General features: G+C 42.6%; 1 protein-coding gene across 1 annotated transcript in view; it reads left to right on the top strand.

The window, feature by feature from the left end:
- Window positions 1-17811, top strand: part of TXLNB (taxilin beta) — a 174084-nt gene that overhangs the window by 134682 nt on the left and 21591 nt on the right. Inside the window, 1 exon segment of the mRNA XM_044289952.1 lies at window positions 16282-16356. Coding sequence (XP_044145887.1) covers window positions 16282-16356 — 75 coding nt within the window.

Genomic DNA, 17811 nt, shown 5'->3' with positions numbered 1-17811 from the left:
AAACAGAGATATAGCAGAGTTGAGTTTGCCTGCCAGTTTAATGCTAAAGCCTACTGGAACCAAGACAAAGCCTGTAAACTGTTGAAAGAAATGTATATGCAAGAAAAGTTGCTGTTGAAATTCATCTCAAGGTCTGGACTCAATTTATTTCTTCAAATCCCTCAATTATTCCCCCTATTTATTGCTGTGGAGCCAAAGCCTGGGGTCCAGCCATATCCAGGTAGGAGCACTGTGACACATATAAAGAGACATTTTAGGCTGCAACATACTACTCAGCATTTCCTACACCTGGGATGCGATATAGAGAGGGCCCTAGGGGGAGGCGTCCGTTGCAGATCTATGCATCGTCACAGCAACAGACAGCACACAAATCCTGTATCAGTTCATCCTGCAGTCATGCTCTCTTCCATCTGTTCCCCATTCAGTAGGGGATTGATCAAAGAAGGTATTACTTTGGGATCAGACTATACAGGGTTTGCTTGCTGTTTGTTACCATGGAAACACATAGGTTTGACTAGGAGCTGTATAGATAAAATTGTAAGAAATTATTAATAAAGACCTATTGCCAAGTTACTTCATTTTTTTATTTCAGATACAATGTGACAATAAAAAAAAGTGGTTGTGAAGGTGTACATTTAGATATATTTACCTACTTTATGCAGCAATATTTTATTTATTCTGGCATGCTTTTACATTTGTCTTTCCCAAACTACTCAATTGAAAAGACACCTTGGTAATAAAAGTGGGGGAAATGCCGTAAAATGTATGCTTTGGCTGCATTCAATTAATATTTCCTTTATAAGTTGTTCATAATAAAATTACCCATAAAGTATTTTTCTCTATGAAAATGAATAATGGATTAGCAATCAGCATTCCAAGTGTTGTTTTACTACTGCAATCCAACCAAGAAAATACTGCAATAGAAAGACGTCTCGCTACCAAAATGAGATTATCAATATATTGCTGCCATCTGGTGGTCATAATGAGGTATGAGCAACTCCACACACAGTAAAAGGCTGTAGATAATTGTATAACTATATGTATCTTCTTCATATAACTCCTATATGCCACTAATTCAAAAAGATAATCATAACTTGGAAATATTAATGTGTTTTTAAATAACACCTGTATCATTAATGAGTTTATTATAGATGTAAAAAAAAACACAATAGTATACATTGTTTAGAACATAATAAATTTAATAGCATTAAAGAAAACAAGAAAATAAATTATTTATGTTTTGGGCCTATAGGTAATATTTAATGCTGAATGTGCTATTTACATTGTCCCATTCCTGTCACATTGGAGCAGATTTATTAATCCTATAGATTTATCAGATTTATCACAGGAGCTTGGGCTTCGAGACATAATTTTACACCAAAACTGTGGCACAATTTTGGTACTAATTGCTCTATAATATTTCACAATTTACACCAGGATCTTGGTGCCTGGGGTGCACCACCAATGAGGCTAGGTGAGAAGATGACCTCAGGCAGCACAAGGTAGGGGCAAGAGGGGTGCAGTGGAAGGGCCATGGCCAAGTGGTTAGGTTAAGAAATTGGCCATTTCAGTTTTCACCTCAGGGAGCAGAAAGGCTGGACGCACCCCTGCTTGGTGCCCTCACATTAGTAAATGTGGGCCAAAGTGCTGTTAGACTCTAGTTTGCCAGCTGCTCGGCCACATTGAATGAAATCACCCTGCAGGTGTGGGTTGATATAATCAGCCAAAGCCCCTCAAATTTGAAGAAGAATGCACTTCTAAGAACCAGGGGTTTATCCACACAAACATTAACAGTTGTGGAGCAGTTTTTGGAGGAGCACTATTATTGTCAATATGGCTGACACATTTATGGAGGCACTGTGACAAGCAGTTGCCATGTTACTGTTTCTATAATAGCACTGTAGCTGGCTTTTTTACAGGGCTACTGTTGTGGGTACTGTGCCTGGCCCTATTATTGGGGCATTCTGGCAGATAACGTTGCAGGCTTTACTATTGGACTATGGCTGTGGGCATTGTGACACCGTTATGAGTATGAATGGTGTTTACAGTGTGGCTGGTTATGTGGGGAATTTCGTTGGTACTGGTTCATGATAAGTTCTTTAATGATGACAGTAATCACAATCAGGCTCAGACTGGCCCACATGTGTACAGGTGAATCCCCTGTGGGCCCCTGAGCAAGGTGCGCCCCTAGTCTCCCACCCCCTGCACAAATGGCACATAACACAGTAGACTTACTGCACTACATACAGTCCTGATCAAAAGTTTAAGACCACTTGAAAAATGGCAAAAAATCATATTTTACATTGTTGGATCTTAACAAGGTTCAAAGTAGAGCTTCGACATGCAACAAGAAGAAATGAGAGTGAGACAAAACATTTTTTGAGCATTCAATTAATTGAAAATAATGATTAAACTGAAACAGGCTGTTTTTCAGCTGATCAAAAGTTTAGGACCACATGCCTTTAAAAGGCCAAATCTGTGCAAAGATGTGGATTCATTGTCATTTTCTGTCAGGTAGTCACATGTTGTGATGGCAAAGGCCAAAAAAAACTCTCCCTTTTTTAACGTGGTCAGGTTGTTGAACTGCATAAGCAGGGTCTCTCACAGCGCACCATCACTACTGAGGTGTGACGCAGTAAGACAGTCATTTGGAATTTCTTAAATGATCCAGAGGGTTATGAAACAAAAAAGTCAAGTGGAAGACCCAAAAAATTTTAATCAGCACTGAGCCAGAGGATCCAATTGGCTGTCCGTCAAGACACTGGACGATCCTCAACCCAAATTAAGGCCCTTACTGGTGCTGACTGCAGCCCCATAACCATCAGATGGCATCTGAGACTGAAGGGCTTCAAAAACAAAAAACGTCTTCAAAGACCTCGTCTCCTTGAACGCCACAGAACTGCTCGTTTGGACTTTGCAAGAGGGCACCAAACATGGGACATTCAAAGGTGGAAGAAAATTTTATTCTCTGATGAGAAACAATTTAACCTTGATGGTCCTGATGGTTTCCAACGTTACTGGCATGACAAGCAGATCCCACCTGAGATGTTTTCTACGTGCCATAGTGGAGGGGGCGCCATAATGGTCTGGGGTGCTTTTTCCTTCAGTGGAACAATGGAGCTTCAGGAAGTGCAGGGGCATCAAACGGCCGCTGGCTATATTCAGATGTTGCAGAGAGCATTCCTCATGACTGAGGGCCCTCATCTGTGTGGTAACGACTGGGTTTTTCAACAGGACAACGCTACAGTACACAATGCCCGCAGGACAAGGGACTTCTTCCAGGAGAATAACATAACTCTTTTGGCCCATCCTGCGTGTTCCCCTGATCTAAATCCAATTGAGAACCTTTGGGATGGATGGCAAGGGAAGTTTACAAAAATGGACAACAGTTCCAGATAGTAGATGGCCTTCGTGTGGCCGTCTTCACCACTTGAAGAAATGTTCCCACTCACCTCATGGAAACGCTTGCATCAAGTATGCCGAAACAAATTTTGGAAGTGATAAACAATAACGGTGGAGCTACTCATTACTGAGTTCATGTTTGGAAGTTGGATTTCTGTTTTGGGGGGGTTTAGTTTTTTTTGGGGAGGTGTGGTCCTAAACCTTTGATCAGCTGAAAAACAGTCTGTTTCAGTTTATTCGTTGTTTTCATTAAATTAAATGCTCAAAAAATGTTTTGTCTCCCATTTCTTCTTGTTGCATGTTGAAGCTCTACTTGGAACCTTGTTAAGATCCAGCCATGCTAAATATGATTTTTTGCAATTTTTCAAGTGGTCTTAAACTTTTGATCAGGACTATATATATATCCAATGTACAGCACCTCAACCAGCCTATGTTCATATAAAAAAAACTTGATAGATTATTAAAGAAACTACCCAGTTTATTATTATTAACACGATCAGAGCTGAGATGACTTCTAGCTATAGAGGAAAGCTACCAGTGTCCTCTTCTCCCCAGGACCTACCTTCTCAAAGTCACTGCAGGGACTCCCATATTTAATTATCTGGTAGCATCCGGCTGCTGTGTGAGAAGGTAATATTTGAATGTATCAGTACGGTGGGCCCCCAAAATAAATTTTACTGGTGGGCCCTATGTCATAATGTCACTAAATATGATAAGCACAAAATTTCATCGGGGTCTTGGATGAGACCAAGTCCGAAGTGCTTGGATAAAACATAAAAACATGAAGCACATAGAAATGGTGTAAATTCATCTTGCAGCAGCACAATTATCTGAAGGCAGTGCCAGACTGGGGTGCCTAGGGCCCATCAGTAAAATTCTATCTGGGGGCCCCACTGTAAAGCTACATGTGATGAGTGAACCAGTAAGGACTGAAGTTTGCTATTTTTCAGACGGTAGATGAACCATAATATTTTTAGGTTAGTATTGGACGAATACACTAAAACGGCGCATAAAGTTATTTTAGTGTACATGTTGGTGGAAAAAAGCACTAGGGAGGAAGAATAAGGGTTCTCACATGACCCTGAGAGGATTTCTGTGGGACAAGTTGTACTTTCCAACGCCACCATTTAAAGGGTTTCTGTCACCAGATTTAACCCTATTAAGTTAACTGACATAAGCGATGTGCTAATGTCAGCTAAACCTAACTAGCCTATTCCTACTTGTATCTATGCCCCCGTTACGCCAGAAATCTAATGTTTATAATATGCTCATTAGCCTCTAGGAGCAGGAACAACACCCCCCTGCTCCTAGAGGAACAACGCCCCCTGCTCCATTCTCCCACCTTTGACGTCTCCCTTCAAGTCCTGATGACAGAACCAGGCAGCACTCGCATCCGTCTGCCAGCCCTGTGCTCTGGTAAAATCTCGCACTATTCAGTATTTGGCGCAGGTGCGGTGAGGAAGCTGGCAGCCTGCGAGCGTCTTTCCCTCAGATGCGATCGCTGCCTGGCCCTGTCAATCAGGACTTGGAGGGAGGCGACAAACGTGGGAGAACGGAGCCTCTAGGAGCAGGAACAATGCCCTCCCCCTGCTCCTAGAGGCTAATTAGCATCTTATAAAACTTAGATTTCTGGCGTAACGGGGGCATAGATAAAAGTAGGAATAGGCTAGTTAGGTTTAGCTGACATTAGCACATCGCTAATGTCAGATAGCTTAATAGGGTTAAATCTAGTGACAGAAACCCTTTAATATTGCATATGATGTAGTGGGAAGCAGGGAAAAAATTCCAAATGGGGTGAAATTGCAAAAAAAAAAAAAAAAAAGGCAATTCCACCACAGTTTTAAGGTTTTTTTTATTTACGTTCGATGTACGACAAAACTGACCGGTTACTTTTTTTCTACAGGTCAGTACTAGTGTTGGTCGAGCATCAAAGTGCTCTAGTGCTTGAGTAGAACACCTCGGGATGCTCGGGTGCTCTACCGATCACCAGAGCACAATGGAAGTCAATGTGAGAACCCAAGCATTAAACCAGACACTGCCTGCTCTGAAGAGGGGAGGGTGTCTGGTTCATAGTAAAAGGACAGAAATTGATGGAAACACCACTGAAAAGGTTCGGGAAAAGCATGGGGAGGATGTCTGGATGCATCTTGGACTCCCAGGTCGCTGCTGGGAACGATGTTGTCAGACGGACAATAATACGCACCAAACCGAAGATAAAATCGATTTTAGAGGAAAATTTGTTAGGAAACATTCTTTTGTGTATATTTACTTGTATATAAAGTGCAAGTGCTGCAAAAATTACAAGGAAGAGAATCTCCGATACAACCTGTATATCACATAAATAAGAGCCTCATTCACATTGTGGTACAATTGTTCAGGTAGTGGGACTCCTACACTCATAAAGCCTATGCACTAAGTGAAAGGGCTTCCAAAAATTACAAGGAACCGGCACTCCAATGCACCCTCTATTACACATAAAGGAGGGCATCATACACACCCCTAAAAAAATTAAGATTGCTGGCCTGCTGGTGACCCTCAAAAACATTAGGAGCAAGGGCCTGCTGGTGACCCTCTAAAACATTAGGGGCGAGGGCCTGCTGCTGATCTGACCATCTAAAACATTAGGGGTGAAAGCCTGCAGCCAAGCTGACCATCTAAACAATTTTGTGGGCGAGGGTCTGCTGCTGAGCTGATCTAAAAAATTTAGTTGGCGAGGGTCTGCTGCCGAGCTTACCATCTAAAAAATTTGTGGGCGAGGGCCTGCTGCCAAGCTGACCATCTAAATAATTTTGTGGGCAAGGGCCTGCTGCCGAGCTAACCATCTAAAACATTATGGGCGAGGGCCTGCTGCCGCACTGACCATCTAAAACATTATGGGCGAGGGCCTGCTGCCGAGCTGACCATCTATAACATTATGGGCGAGGGCCTGCTGCCGGGCTGATCATCTAAAAGATTTTGTGCGTGAGGGCCTGCTGCTGAGCTGACCACCTAAAAATTTAGGGGTGAGGGTCTGCTGCTGAGCTGACCCTCTAAAACATTATGGGTAAGGGCCTGCTGGTGACCCTCAAAAACATTATGTGTAAGGGCCCGCTGCTGAGCTGACCCTCTAAAACATTAGGAGCTAGGGCAGCCTAATAAGCATGTTGATATGACAGAGGAGGAGCAGGATGAGAAAAGGGAGATTGAACCATATACCCTTTTTAGTGGTGGAAGGGGTGCATGGGAATACAGTGTATTTAATACACCATAAAAGCCACATTTAGAGTGCCTTTATGTTCAGCCGCTTTCATCTGGTAGAGTAGAGAAGTCAGGGGCAATCCAGGCCTTGTTCATTTTTATAAGAGTCAACCGATCAGCATTTTCAGTTGAAAGACGGATGCGCTTATCAGTTATTATGCTCCCAGCAGCACTAAATACCCATGCTGGCAGCAGGGCAGCCCAGCACCTCCAAGGCATAGATCGCCAATACGTGCCACGTGTCCAGCTTGGACACCCAATAATTGTAAGGCACAGAGGGATCATTGAGGACGCTGACACGGTCTGCTACATACTCCTTCACCTTCTACCAAAACTTTTCACTCCTTGTGACACTAGGTCGTGCATCAGGGTTAGGCTGCTGGCGGGGTGTCATGAAACTGTCCCAGGCCTTGGAGAGTGTTGCCCTGCCTCTGTTGGAACTGCTGTGTGTTCACATTGTCTCCCCTCCTCGGTTGGCCAAGGAACTACTTATTCTGCAGCTAGCATTGTCAGCTGGAAATTTTTGGAGCAATTTTTCCACAAGGACCTTCTGCTATGCACCATTATGCTGGTCCTCTCCACCACAGGAATGAGAGATGAGAAGTTCTCTTTGTAGCAGTGGTCAAGAAGGGTGAACAACCAGTAATCTGTGTTGTCTAAAATGCGTACAACGCGAGGTTCACGGGAAAGGCAACATAAAGTCAGCCATATGTCCCAGAGTCCCAACAGACAAGAATTCGCTGTCCTCATCTTCTACCCATCCACGCTGAACAGGTGGAATAAAACTTCCATGGGTACTACCCTCTGTAGCGCAGGCAACCGTCTCCTGCTCCTCCTCCTCCTCATCATCATCATCCAATTCGCGCTAAGAAGACGAACTGGGGGTGGTCTGGCTATCACCCTGTGTACTTTCTTCACCCATTTCCACCTCTTCGACATGCAAAGCGTCCGCCTTCATTGTGAGCAGCGAGTGTTTGAGTAGACACAGAAGTGGGATGGCTACGCTGATAATAGCGTTATCGCCGCTCACCATCTGTGTTAATTCCTCAAAGTTGCGTAAAACCTCATATGGGTCAGACATCAATGCCCACTCTTCACTTGTGAAGAGCGAAAGCTGACTGGAAAGGTGCCGACCATGTTGCAGCTGGTATTCCACTACTGCCCTCTGCTGCTCACAAAGCCTGACCAACATGTGGAACATGGAGTTCCAGAGTGTGCTCACGTCGCACAACAGTCGGTGAGCTGGCAATTGCAAGCGCTGCTGCAGCGTTGCCAGACCGGCGGAAGCTGTCGATGACTTGGGGAAATTGACAAACAAGTGTGGAACCTTCACCAGTAGCTCAGGCAAATTGGGCTAGATTTTGAGAAATCGCTGAACCACTAGGTTGAACAGGTGGGCTAGGCATGGTATGTGTGTGAGTTTGCCGAGCTCCAAAGCCACCACCAAGTTACGGCCATTACCAGACACAACCAGCCACAGCTCAGTCTTGTCCCTTATCCCCCGTCCCAGCTCTGCGGCGGTGTGCTGTTTGTCTCCTAAGAAGATCAGTTTAAGCACGGCCTGTTGCCGCTTCCCCACTGCAGTGCTACACTGCTTTCAGCTACTGACTGATGTCTGACTGGTGCTACAAGATGATAATTTAGAGGTGGAAGTGGACGAGGAGGTGGAGGAGGAGCAGGGGGGAAACGCTGATGGAATTAGGGCCTGCAATCCTTGGCATCGGTAGCACCTATGCCATCCTAGGGTACGACTCGCTCCCAGCCTCCACAACATTCACTCAGTGTGCCGTCAGGGAAATGTAGCGTTCCTGGCCAAAAACACTTATCCATGAGTCAGTCGTTAAGTGGACCTTCCCAATAACTGCGTTGGTCAGGGCATGGGTGATGTTATAAGACACATGCTGGTGTAAGGCTGGGACTGCACATCGTGAAAAATATTGGCGGCTGGGGACAGTGTACTGCGGGACAGCCGCCGCCATCAGGCGGCGGAAAGCCTCAGTATCCACGAGCCTAAATGGCAACATTTCCAGGGCCAGCAATTTGGAAACCATAGCACATTTAGTGCTATGGTCTGTGGGTGGGTGGCTGGGTATTTGCGCTTTCGTTCAAAGGCCTGAGGTATGGACATCTGTATGCTGCGCCGGGACACAGAGGTGGATGTGCTAGCTGATGGTGCTTGCGAAGGTCCAGGTGCATGGCGGGAGGCATCCGGCCCTGCGTCTTGGACAGGGGATTGGCCAGCACATAACACAGAGGAAGAGGAGGCAGTGGTGTGACCCGCAGACACTGGTTGTGGACCAAGGCATTCGGCCCACCTATTAGGGTGCTTTGATGCCATGTGGCGGATGATGCTGGTGGTGGTGAGGTTGCTAGTGTTCACGCCCCTGCTCATTTTGGTACAGCACAGGTTGCAAATGACAATTCTTTTATCGTCCGCACTTTCCTCAAAAAAGCACCAGACTGCGGAACACCTACCCCATGGCAAGGGAGATTGCCGCATGGGGGTACTCTGGGGAACAGTTGCAGGCCTGTTTGGTGTGGCCCGCCTTCTCCCTTTTGCCACCCAACTGCCTCTTCCAGCCTGTTGCAGTGCTGCGGATCCCTCCCCCTCTGTACTGCTGTCCTCACTCGGCTTGCCACCTTCCCAGGTTGGGTCAGTGACTTCATCATCCAGCACCTCCTCTTCCACTTCCTCACTCTGGTCATCCTTCTGACTTGTTGACCTAACAACAACCTCAGTTATTGACAACTGTGTCTCATCCTTATCATGAACCTCTTGAGACACTAATTGCGGTTGACTTATTGGTAACTGTGTCTCATCATCATCATTCACCTTGTGATGCTCCAGAGTTTGGGAATCAGGGCACAAGATCTCCTCATGTCCCTCTTCAAGAGGGCTTGGCGAGAGGCTCAAATTAAGGAATGGCGATGAAAACAGCTCCTCCAAATATCAGAGTGTGGGATCATTTGTTTGGCAAAACTCTCCATGGTGGGTGGAAGGAGTATCAGGGTGAGGATTCTGTTGACCAGACTCTTGGCTACTGAGACTGGACTTTGTGGAAGACAGGGTGGTACTTAACCGACTGGAAACATTATCTGCTGCAATCCAACCGACCACCTGGTCGCACTGGTCTGACTTTGAGAGTGTTGTCCTGCAAACTAGGACATGAAGGACATGAAGCTAGGTATCGTGGATAAGTGTGTTTCTTGTGCTCTGGCAGCAGGCACAGTTTCACCGCGCCCAGAGCCACGGCCTCTGCGTGTACCATCAGTAGCACGGCTACTTCACCGTCCCTTATTGCTCGCCTTGAGCATATTAAATGGTATAAATGCTTGCAAGTATGTCACACGTACAGTAGCGCAGGTTTTGTAAGTGTATGCACAAATAAAGTACACAGAATGTCACAGATATTTTTAGGATGTGCACACGTTAAACAGGAGGTATAGCGCAAGTAATGTCGCTGTCGCCATCACCTAAAACCCCCCAAAAAAATACACTGAATGAATGTCACTGATATTTAGGCTGCGCACACGTTACACAGGAGATGCAGGGCAGATAATGTCGCTGTCACCAGCGGCGAAAAAAATTTGACTGAATGTCACAGATATTTTGGATGCGCTAAAGTTATACTGGAGATGTAGCGCAGGTAATGTCGCTGCCACCAACAGCACAAAAATTTGACTGAATGTCATTGATAATTCGGATATGCAAACGTTATACAGGAGATGTAGCGCTGCCAGATACAACTATAGTCCTTAAAAGGACTTTTGGGTCTCTAACAAGTTTTAGCAATTTAGCGCATGGTTGCGCTAAAATAATATATTGCTGCCACACACAATAGTCCTTAAAAGGACTTTTGGGTCTATAACAATTATAAAAACTAAAATATTGCTATTTCAGTCCCTACACTATCTCTCCCTTCTGCTCTCCAGCTCTCCCTGACTAATACTGAGCCGAACACGTGTCATTGGGTGCTATATATCGTACGATGGCGCGTTCCGGACAGCCAATTACTGTAATGCCAGCAGCCAACATGGCTACAGCATTACAGTGAATGGCAGTACTTACCAGCAGGTTATTGGCTGCGTAGCAGGCAATAGTGTTGAGCGCGAATATTCGAATTACGATTTTTTTTCTCGAATATCGCAATTTCGAGATTTCGCGAATATTTAGAATATCGTTCTATATATTCGCGAATTCGAATATTCGTATTTTTTTTTTTTATTATAATATTTTTTTTCTTTCCCACTTCTCTAAAGTTGTTCTTACCTGTCCTTTGGATTCCTGGCTTCCTGGCTGCTCCAGTCAGTGGCGTTTTCAACTTACTGCTATATTCCATATTAGCTAAATTACAATCTAATCTATATGTGTATTTTACGAAATTTCGCAAGTTGCGATGCGAGTAATATAACACGAAATAATCGCATGAAGATTTCAATTTAGCACTGCTATATTCCATATTCTAGCCTAATATGGAATATAGCTGTGCTAAGTTAGCACTGCTGTATTCCATACTAGGCTAGAATATGGAATATAGCAGTGCTAAGTTGAAATCTTCATGCGATTATTTCGTGTTATATTACTCGCATCGCAACTTGCGAAATTTGCAAATGTTCTTAATATTGCTCTAACTTCGTCTTTTAGAATATTACGAATATTCTAAAAGACGAAGTTAGAGCAATATTACGAAATTTCGTAAAATACACATATAGATTGTAATTTAGCTTATATAGTGCTATAATCCCTTTTTTTTCCTCTAATTTTTTTTGCCTCTTCTGAACTTAAGTTTTGTAAAATATGTACACTGTTAAAAAATATTACTATAGCAGTATATTAGCTTAAATACAATCTATGTGTATTTTACGAAATTTCGTAATATTGCTCTAACTTCGTCTTTTAGAAATTTCGTAATATTGCTCTAACTTCGTCTTTTAGAATATTCGTAATATTCTAAAAGACGAAGTTAGAGCAATATTAAGAACATTTGCAAAAGCCGAAATTGCGATGCGAGTAATATAATACGAAATAATCGCATGAAGATTTCAACTTAGCACTGCTATATTCCATATTCTAGCCTAGTATGGAATATAGCAGTGCTAACTTAGCACAGCTATATTCCATATTAGGCTAGAATATGGAATATAGCAGTGCTAAGTTGAAATCTTCATGCGATTATTTCGTATTATATTACTCGCATCGCAATTTCGGCTTTTGCAAATGTTCTTAATATTGCTCTAACTTCGTCTTTTAGAATATTACGAATATTCTAAAAGACGAAGTTAGAGCAATATTACGAAATTTCGTAAAATACACATAGATTGTATTTAAGCTAATATACTGCTATAGTATTATTTTTTAATAGTGTACATAATTTACAAAACTTAAGTTCAGAAGAGGCAAAAAAAAAATTAGAGGCAAAAAAAGGGATTATAGCAGTATATTAGCTAAATTACAATCTATATGTGTATTTTACGAAATTTCGTAATATTGCTCTAACTTCGTCTTTTAGAATATTCGTAATATTCTAAGAGACGAAGTTAGAGCAAATCACGAAATTTCGTAAAATACACATATTAGCCTAGCCATAGTCAATTAGCATAGGAACGTTGCCTTATACTATCAAGATAAATAATCGCAATACGCGAAAAAAAATAATTCGTATATTATTCGCGATAATTGGAATAATTACGAATATTCGATTTCGACGAATATAACACGAATATTCATTCGAATATTCGCGAAATATCGCGAAATCGAATATGGCACCTCCCGCTCATCACTAGCAGGCAACAAACGTGCAGGGAGGAGACTCGAGCATCGCGCTCGAGCACACGCGGTATTCTGCCGGCATGCTCGCCCAACACAAGTCAATACGAATCCGGCGATACCTTATATGTATGCGTTTTGATAGTGATAAAAAAAATTAAAAAGTGGGAAAAAAACCATTTTATTTTTTGTTGCAATATTTTGACCCCTATAACTCTGTGTATGGAGCTGTATGAGGGCTCATTTTTTGCGGGCGATCTGAACACTAAATTGATACCATGGGGTGTGTATGACTTTTTGATCACTTTTTAATAAAAATTTTTGTAGAAAATGAAGCGACCAAAAACGTTTGACGCATTTTTCCGTTTTGCTATTTGCCTTTTGGGGAATATATTTTTATATTTATATACTATGGGCGTTTTTGCACATTACGACACCCATGATGTGTATTTAAAAAAAAAATGTAGTTCTTTTATTTTTAAAAACTTTTATTTTTTCTACACTTTTTTATAGTTCCCATAGGGAACTCTAACATGCAATCCTTAGATAGACCCATAGACTCCAATGCACTAGCAATGGAATATATAATGATTTTACTACTTTCCTATGGGCTCCATAGGAAATACTATGAAGCAGCCTCCTGACATTTACAAAGACAGGGGATGCTGCACACAAGCTCCGGCTCCTCCGATCACCACACGGGGGAGCCGGAGCATAACTGGAAGTGCGCGGTTTCAGTTTTCAGCGCGCTCAGATGCCGTGGTCATGATGCACCATGGGAACTGAGGGGTTAAATGTCTGCGATCGGCATTACTGCCGGTTGCGGACATGAGACGCGGTTGTCTGCTATAAGAAGCACTAATAACTTCAACCAAATGTTTCCTGTAGTTGCAGATCAGACATGCACAACGGTCAGGAGTAATTCTTGACGATTCCTCTTTACTGAACTGTTTCAGTTCAGCAATATTTTTGGGATGTCTGGTGTGAATTGCTTTCTTGAGGTCATGCCACAGCATCTCAATCGGGTTGAGGTCAGGACTCTGACTGGGCCACTCCAGTATTTTCTTCTGTTTAAGCCATTCTGTTGTTGGTTTACTTCTATGCTTTGGGTCCTTGTCCTGTTGCAACATCCATCTTCTGTTGAGCTTCAGCTGGTGGACAGATTGCCTTAAGTTCTCCTGCAAAATGTCTTGATAAACTCGGGAATTCATTTTTCCATCGATGATAGAAATCCGTCCAGGCCCGGACGCAGCAAAGCAGCCCCAAACCATGATGCCCCCACCACCATACTTCACAGTTGGGATGAGGTTTTGATATTGTTGTGCTGTGCCTCTTTTTCTCCACACATAGAGTTGTGTGTTTCTTCCAAACAACTCAACTTTGGTTTCATCTGTCCACAGAATATTTTGCCAGTACAGCTGTGGAACATCCAGGTGCTCTCGTGCAAACTGTAAACGTGCAGCAATGGTTTTTTTGGACAGCAGTGGTTTCCTCTGTGGTATCCTCCCATGAAATCCATTCTTGTTTAGTGTTTTACGTATCGTAGATTCGCTAACAGGGATGTTAGCATATGCCAGAGACTATTGTAAGTCTTTAGCTGACACTGTAGGAGTCTTCTTCACCTCATTGAGCAGTCTGCGCTGTGCTCTTGCAGTGATCTTTACAGGATGGCCACTCCTAGGGAGAGTAGCAGCAATGCTGAACTTTCTCCATTTATAGACAATTTGTCTTACCATGGACTGATGAACAGCAAGTCTTTTGGAGATACTTGTATAACCCTTTCCAGCCTTATGCAAGTCAACAATTCTTAATCGTGGGTCTTCTGAGAGCTCTTTTGTGCGAGGCGTCATTCACATCAGGCAATGCTTCTTGTGAAAAGCAAACCCAGAACTGGTGTGTGTTTTTTATAGGGCAGGGCAGCTGTAACCAACACTTCCAATCTCATCTCATTGATTGGACTCCAGTTGGCTGACACCTCACTCCAATTAGCTCTTGGAGATGTCATTAGTCTAGGGGTTCACATACTTTTTCCACCTGCACTGTGAATGTTTACATGGTGTGTTCAATAAAAAAACATGGTAACATTTAATTATTTGTGTGTTATTAGTTTAAGCAGACTGTGATTGTGTATTGTTGTGACTTAGATGAAGATCAGATCACATTTTATGACCAATTTGTGCAGAAATCCATATAATTCCAAAGGGTTCACATACCTTTTCTTGCAACTGTATATCAACTTTCAGGGTAATTGGAGCAACTTTGGTTCGGCATGATTCGATTTAGGTCCGAACCAAACATTATTTTTTTTTTAAATCAGTAAACCGGACCTAAAATAAATCTCGATTAGTTTACTAGTCTCTAGCTACATGCATATACTACCATCCTACACTATCCACATTTTATATGGACATATAGAAAGACTGGCTGAGAAGTTATCCAGTATATAGTCTATGTCAGTCTACTGTGCCATGTGCCACTTGTGCAGGGAGTAAAGGACTAGGGGCCCACCTTGCTCAAGGGCCCACTGGGGGATTCACCTGTTCACTTGTGGGTCAGCCCGAGCCTGTCTGAAGGATAAAAGTTATATAAAAACTATTCGAAGAGAGACAGAGCAGGAGCCCTATCTTCGATGGCCAGCACAATATGTAAATCTCAACCAAATTATCTAATGACATTGCTAGCACCAGGCACCAAAGCATATGCCCCAGGTTTTGGCCAGGTGCTCTGGATCGTCCAACGCCATCGATTGCCACATTCAATGGTATAACCCTCTTTCCCCTCCACCAGTTCCCCATGGTGCCCCAAGTATTTTCAGAGTCTCCCAAACAACCCTGTTTTCAATGTAAGGCAATGGGGAAAATGTCCTACAAGACAGTAACAAGTCTGGGAGGAGCTTCAGAAGTTGCAGGTCGACAATTTCTTGAAACATATTAAAAAACTTTTAGCTAGAATGTTGTGTATGCAAAATTTACATTGCTGGAAATGGAGGGCTATAATGTTTAAAGTTTGACAAGCACAAACTCCACATAAAGTCACCATAAAATAGATGATGATATTTTTTAGTGGGCAGCACAGTGACTCAGTGGTTAGCACTGGTGCCTAGCAGCACTGAGGTCCTAGGTTTGAATCCGACCAAGGACAACATCTGCATGTAGTTTGTATGTTCTCCCTGTCTTTGCGTGGGTTTCCTCCTAAACTACAAAGACATACTGATAGGGAACTTAGATTGTGAGCCCCATTGAGGACAGCTTGATGCTAATGTCTGTTAAGTGCTGCGGAATATAGTAGCACTATATAAATGTGTAAAAGAAATATTGACTATGACATATTTTTTTTTGCAATTCTGTCATAGAAAAGACATTACGTAGAGACATAGAGGGTCATTTACAAAATTATATTTTATATATTTTTTCCCTAAAAAAGATGATGTGGCATGGGTAGGGAAGGGCCTGAAAGTCCCATCTCATTTATCATTTTCTACGCCTGTTTTACAAGCTGTCTTACAATTAGACCGGCGGTGGATGCTGTGAACTTATGTAGAGGCCAACACCTCTTCATAACTTCGGTGGATCTACTGGCAGAGCACAGGGGTTATGAAGACTGGTGTCTAAAACACCGGTCTTAATAAATGACCCCCATAATGTGTGTGCTGCACATACAACAATTATGTCAGTGTTTCTTTAGTGCACCCAGGAAAGGTTCTACAACTAATCTTACCATACATAGTCAAACTTTCCATCCTCAAAACAGGACAATGGTTGAATTCACAAGAAAGGCAAAGCTTCTTTGAGATGCTAGTATTTTAAGGGATTGTCCTACCATAAATAAATGGATAAATGATCATCAACTGAATTATATTATTTCTTCTTTTCCAGTTGCTTACCCAGGCTGCAGAATGGAAGTTACAGACCAACATGTTAAAAGATCAGGAAACTGTACTAAAAACACAGGTAAACTCAGAAAATAAAGGTTGACAACTTGACCTCTACTCAGCTTATGGTGCAGACTAGATGAAGAACCTTGGTTACTAACCTTTGTTTAGCGTTATATAAACCAGTAAGATTGTTTAGGATTGGTAGGCTCTACTAGTGCAGATATTATGGCTGTTCTACAGAGGATGGAGATTTCTGGCATTTAATGTGAACCTATGAATATATTACATCATTTAGGGATGATGTTAACCTTTTTAGCAGAAATTCTTGATTCTTCCCTAATCATCCTCCTGTCTATTTACCTATTTGATCTGCTAGTTGAAGCGCTATACCCTCATCAAGTAAAACCATTTTTGCATGAGAGCCTTTTCTTGGCTCTCAAGGTGATAGCGCTTTGGTGGTTGGGAGATAGTCCTACCTCACTGTAAGGTCCTTGTTAAGGCCCCCTGCACACGAACGTGTACACCCTGTGGTCGTGCTGCAGGCCGCAATGCACGAACACCCACCGTGGGGCAGCGAATCGCGGACCCATTCACTTTAATAGGTCCACGATCCGGCAGTTCCGCAAAGAGATAGGACTTGTTCTATCTTTTTGCAGAACGGAAGTACAGGACAAAACCCCACGGAAGCACTCCGTAGTGCTTCCGTAGGGTTCTGTTCCGTGCTTCCGTTCTGCATCTCCGAGTTTGCGGATCCATTGAAGTGAATGGGTCTGCATCCGTGATGCGGAATGCACACGGAACGGTGCCCATGTATTGCGATCCACAAATGCGATCCGCAACACGACCACAGAGCGCACACATTCGGGTGGAAAAAGCCTAAAGTGTAGAGTCCGTACTACGTACACCTCTGAGCTGTCAGCAATGTAAAGAATAGTGAATTTAAAGCATGCAGGAAATTAGGGCTTTAATGGGGAATAGTTTTAGTAAAAATTCAAAATCAATAAATTAAGTATATTCGAAAAATTATTTTAGGGCATTTGGAACATTAAAAAAAAACTTGATTAAAAGTTTAGTTACTGTTTAAAGGCTATGGACACCTTCAGGGAATTTTTTTATGATTGCATTTTACTCATTTAGGGTTACAAATAATTTTTTTAATAGGTATTTATTAAAAATGACCAGCTGTTTCTGTAATACAGGGTTAAAATCAGTCTATTTGAAGGGTGTCAGTTTCTGATAAGAATATGCCTTATATAAGTGTTTATGAGGTCAGGAGATCAGAGCTACACATGAGCAGACAGATGACGGGATTCACCCCTCACATTTTTGTAAATATTTTATTATATCTTTTCATGGGACAACACTGAAGATATGACCCTTTGATACAATGTAAAGTAGTCAGTGTACAGCTTGTATAACAGTGTAAATTTGGTGTGCCCTCAAAATAACTCAACACACAGCAATTAATGTCTAAACCGCTGGCAACAAAAGTGCGCCCAATTATCATTTTTCCTCCCTGGTGTCATATGAC

The sequence above is a fragment of the Bufo gargarizans genome, chromosome 4 (genome assembly GCF_014858855.1).
Source record: "Bufo gargarizans isolate SCDJY-AF-19 chromosome 4, ASM1485885v1, whole genome shotgun sequence".
NCBI lineage: Eukaryota > Metazoa > Chordata > Amphibia > Anura > Bufonidae > Bufo > Bufo gargarizans.
This window is presented reverse-complemented; position numbering and strand designations above follow the sequence as displayed.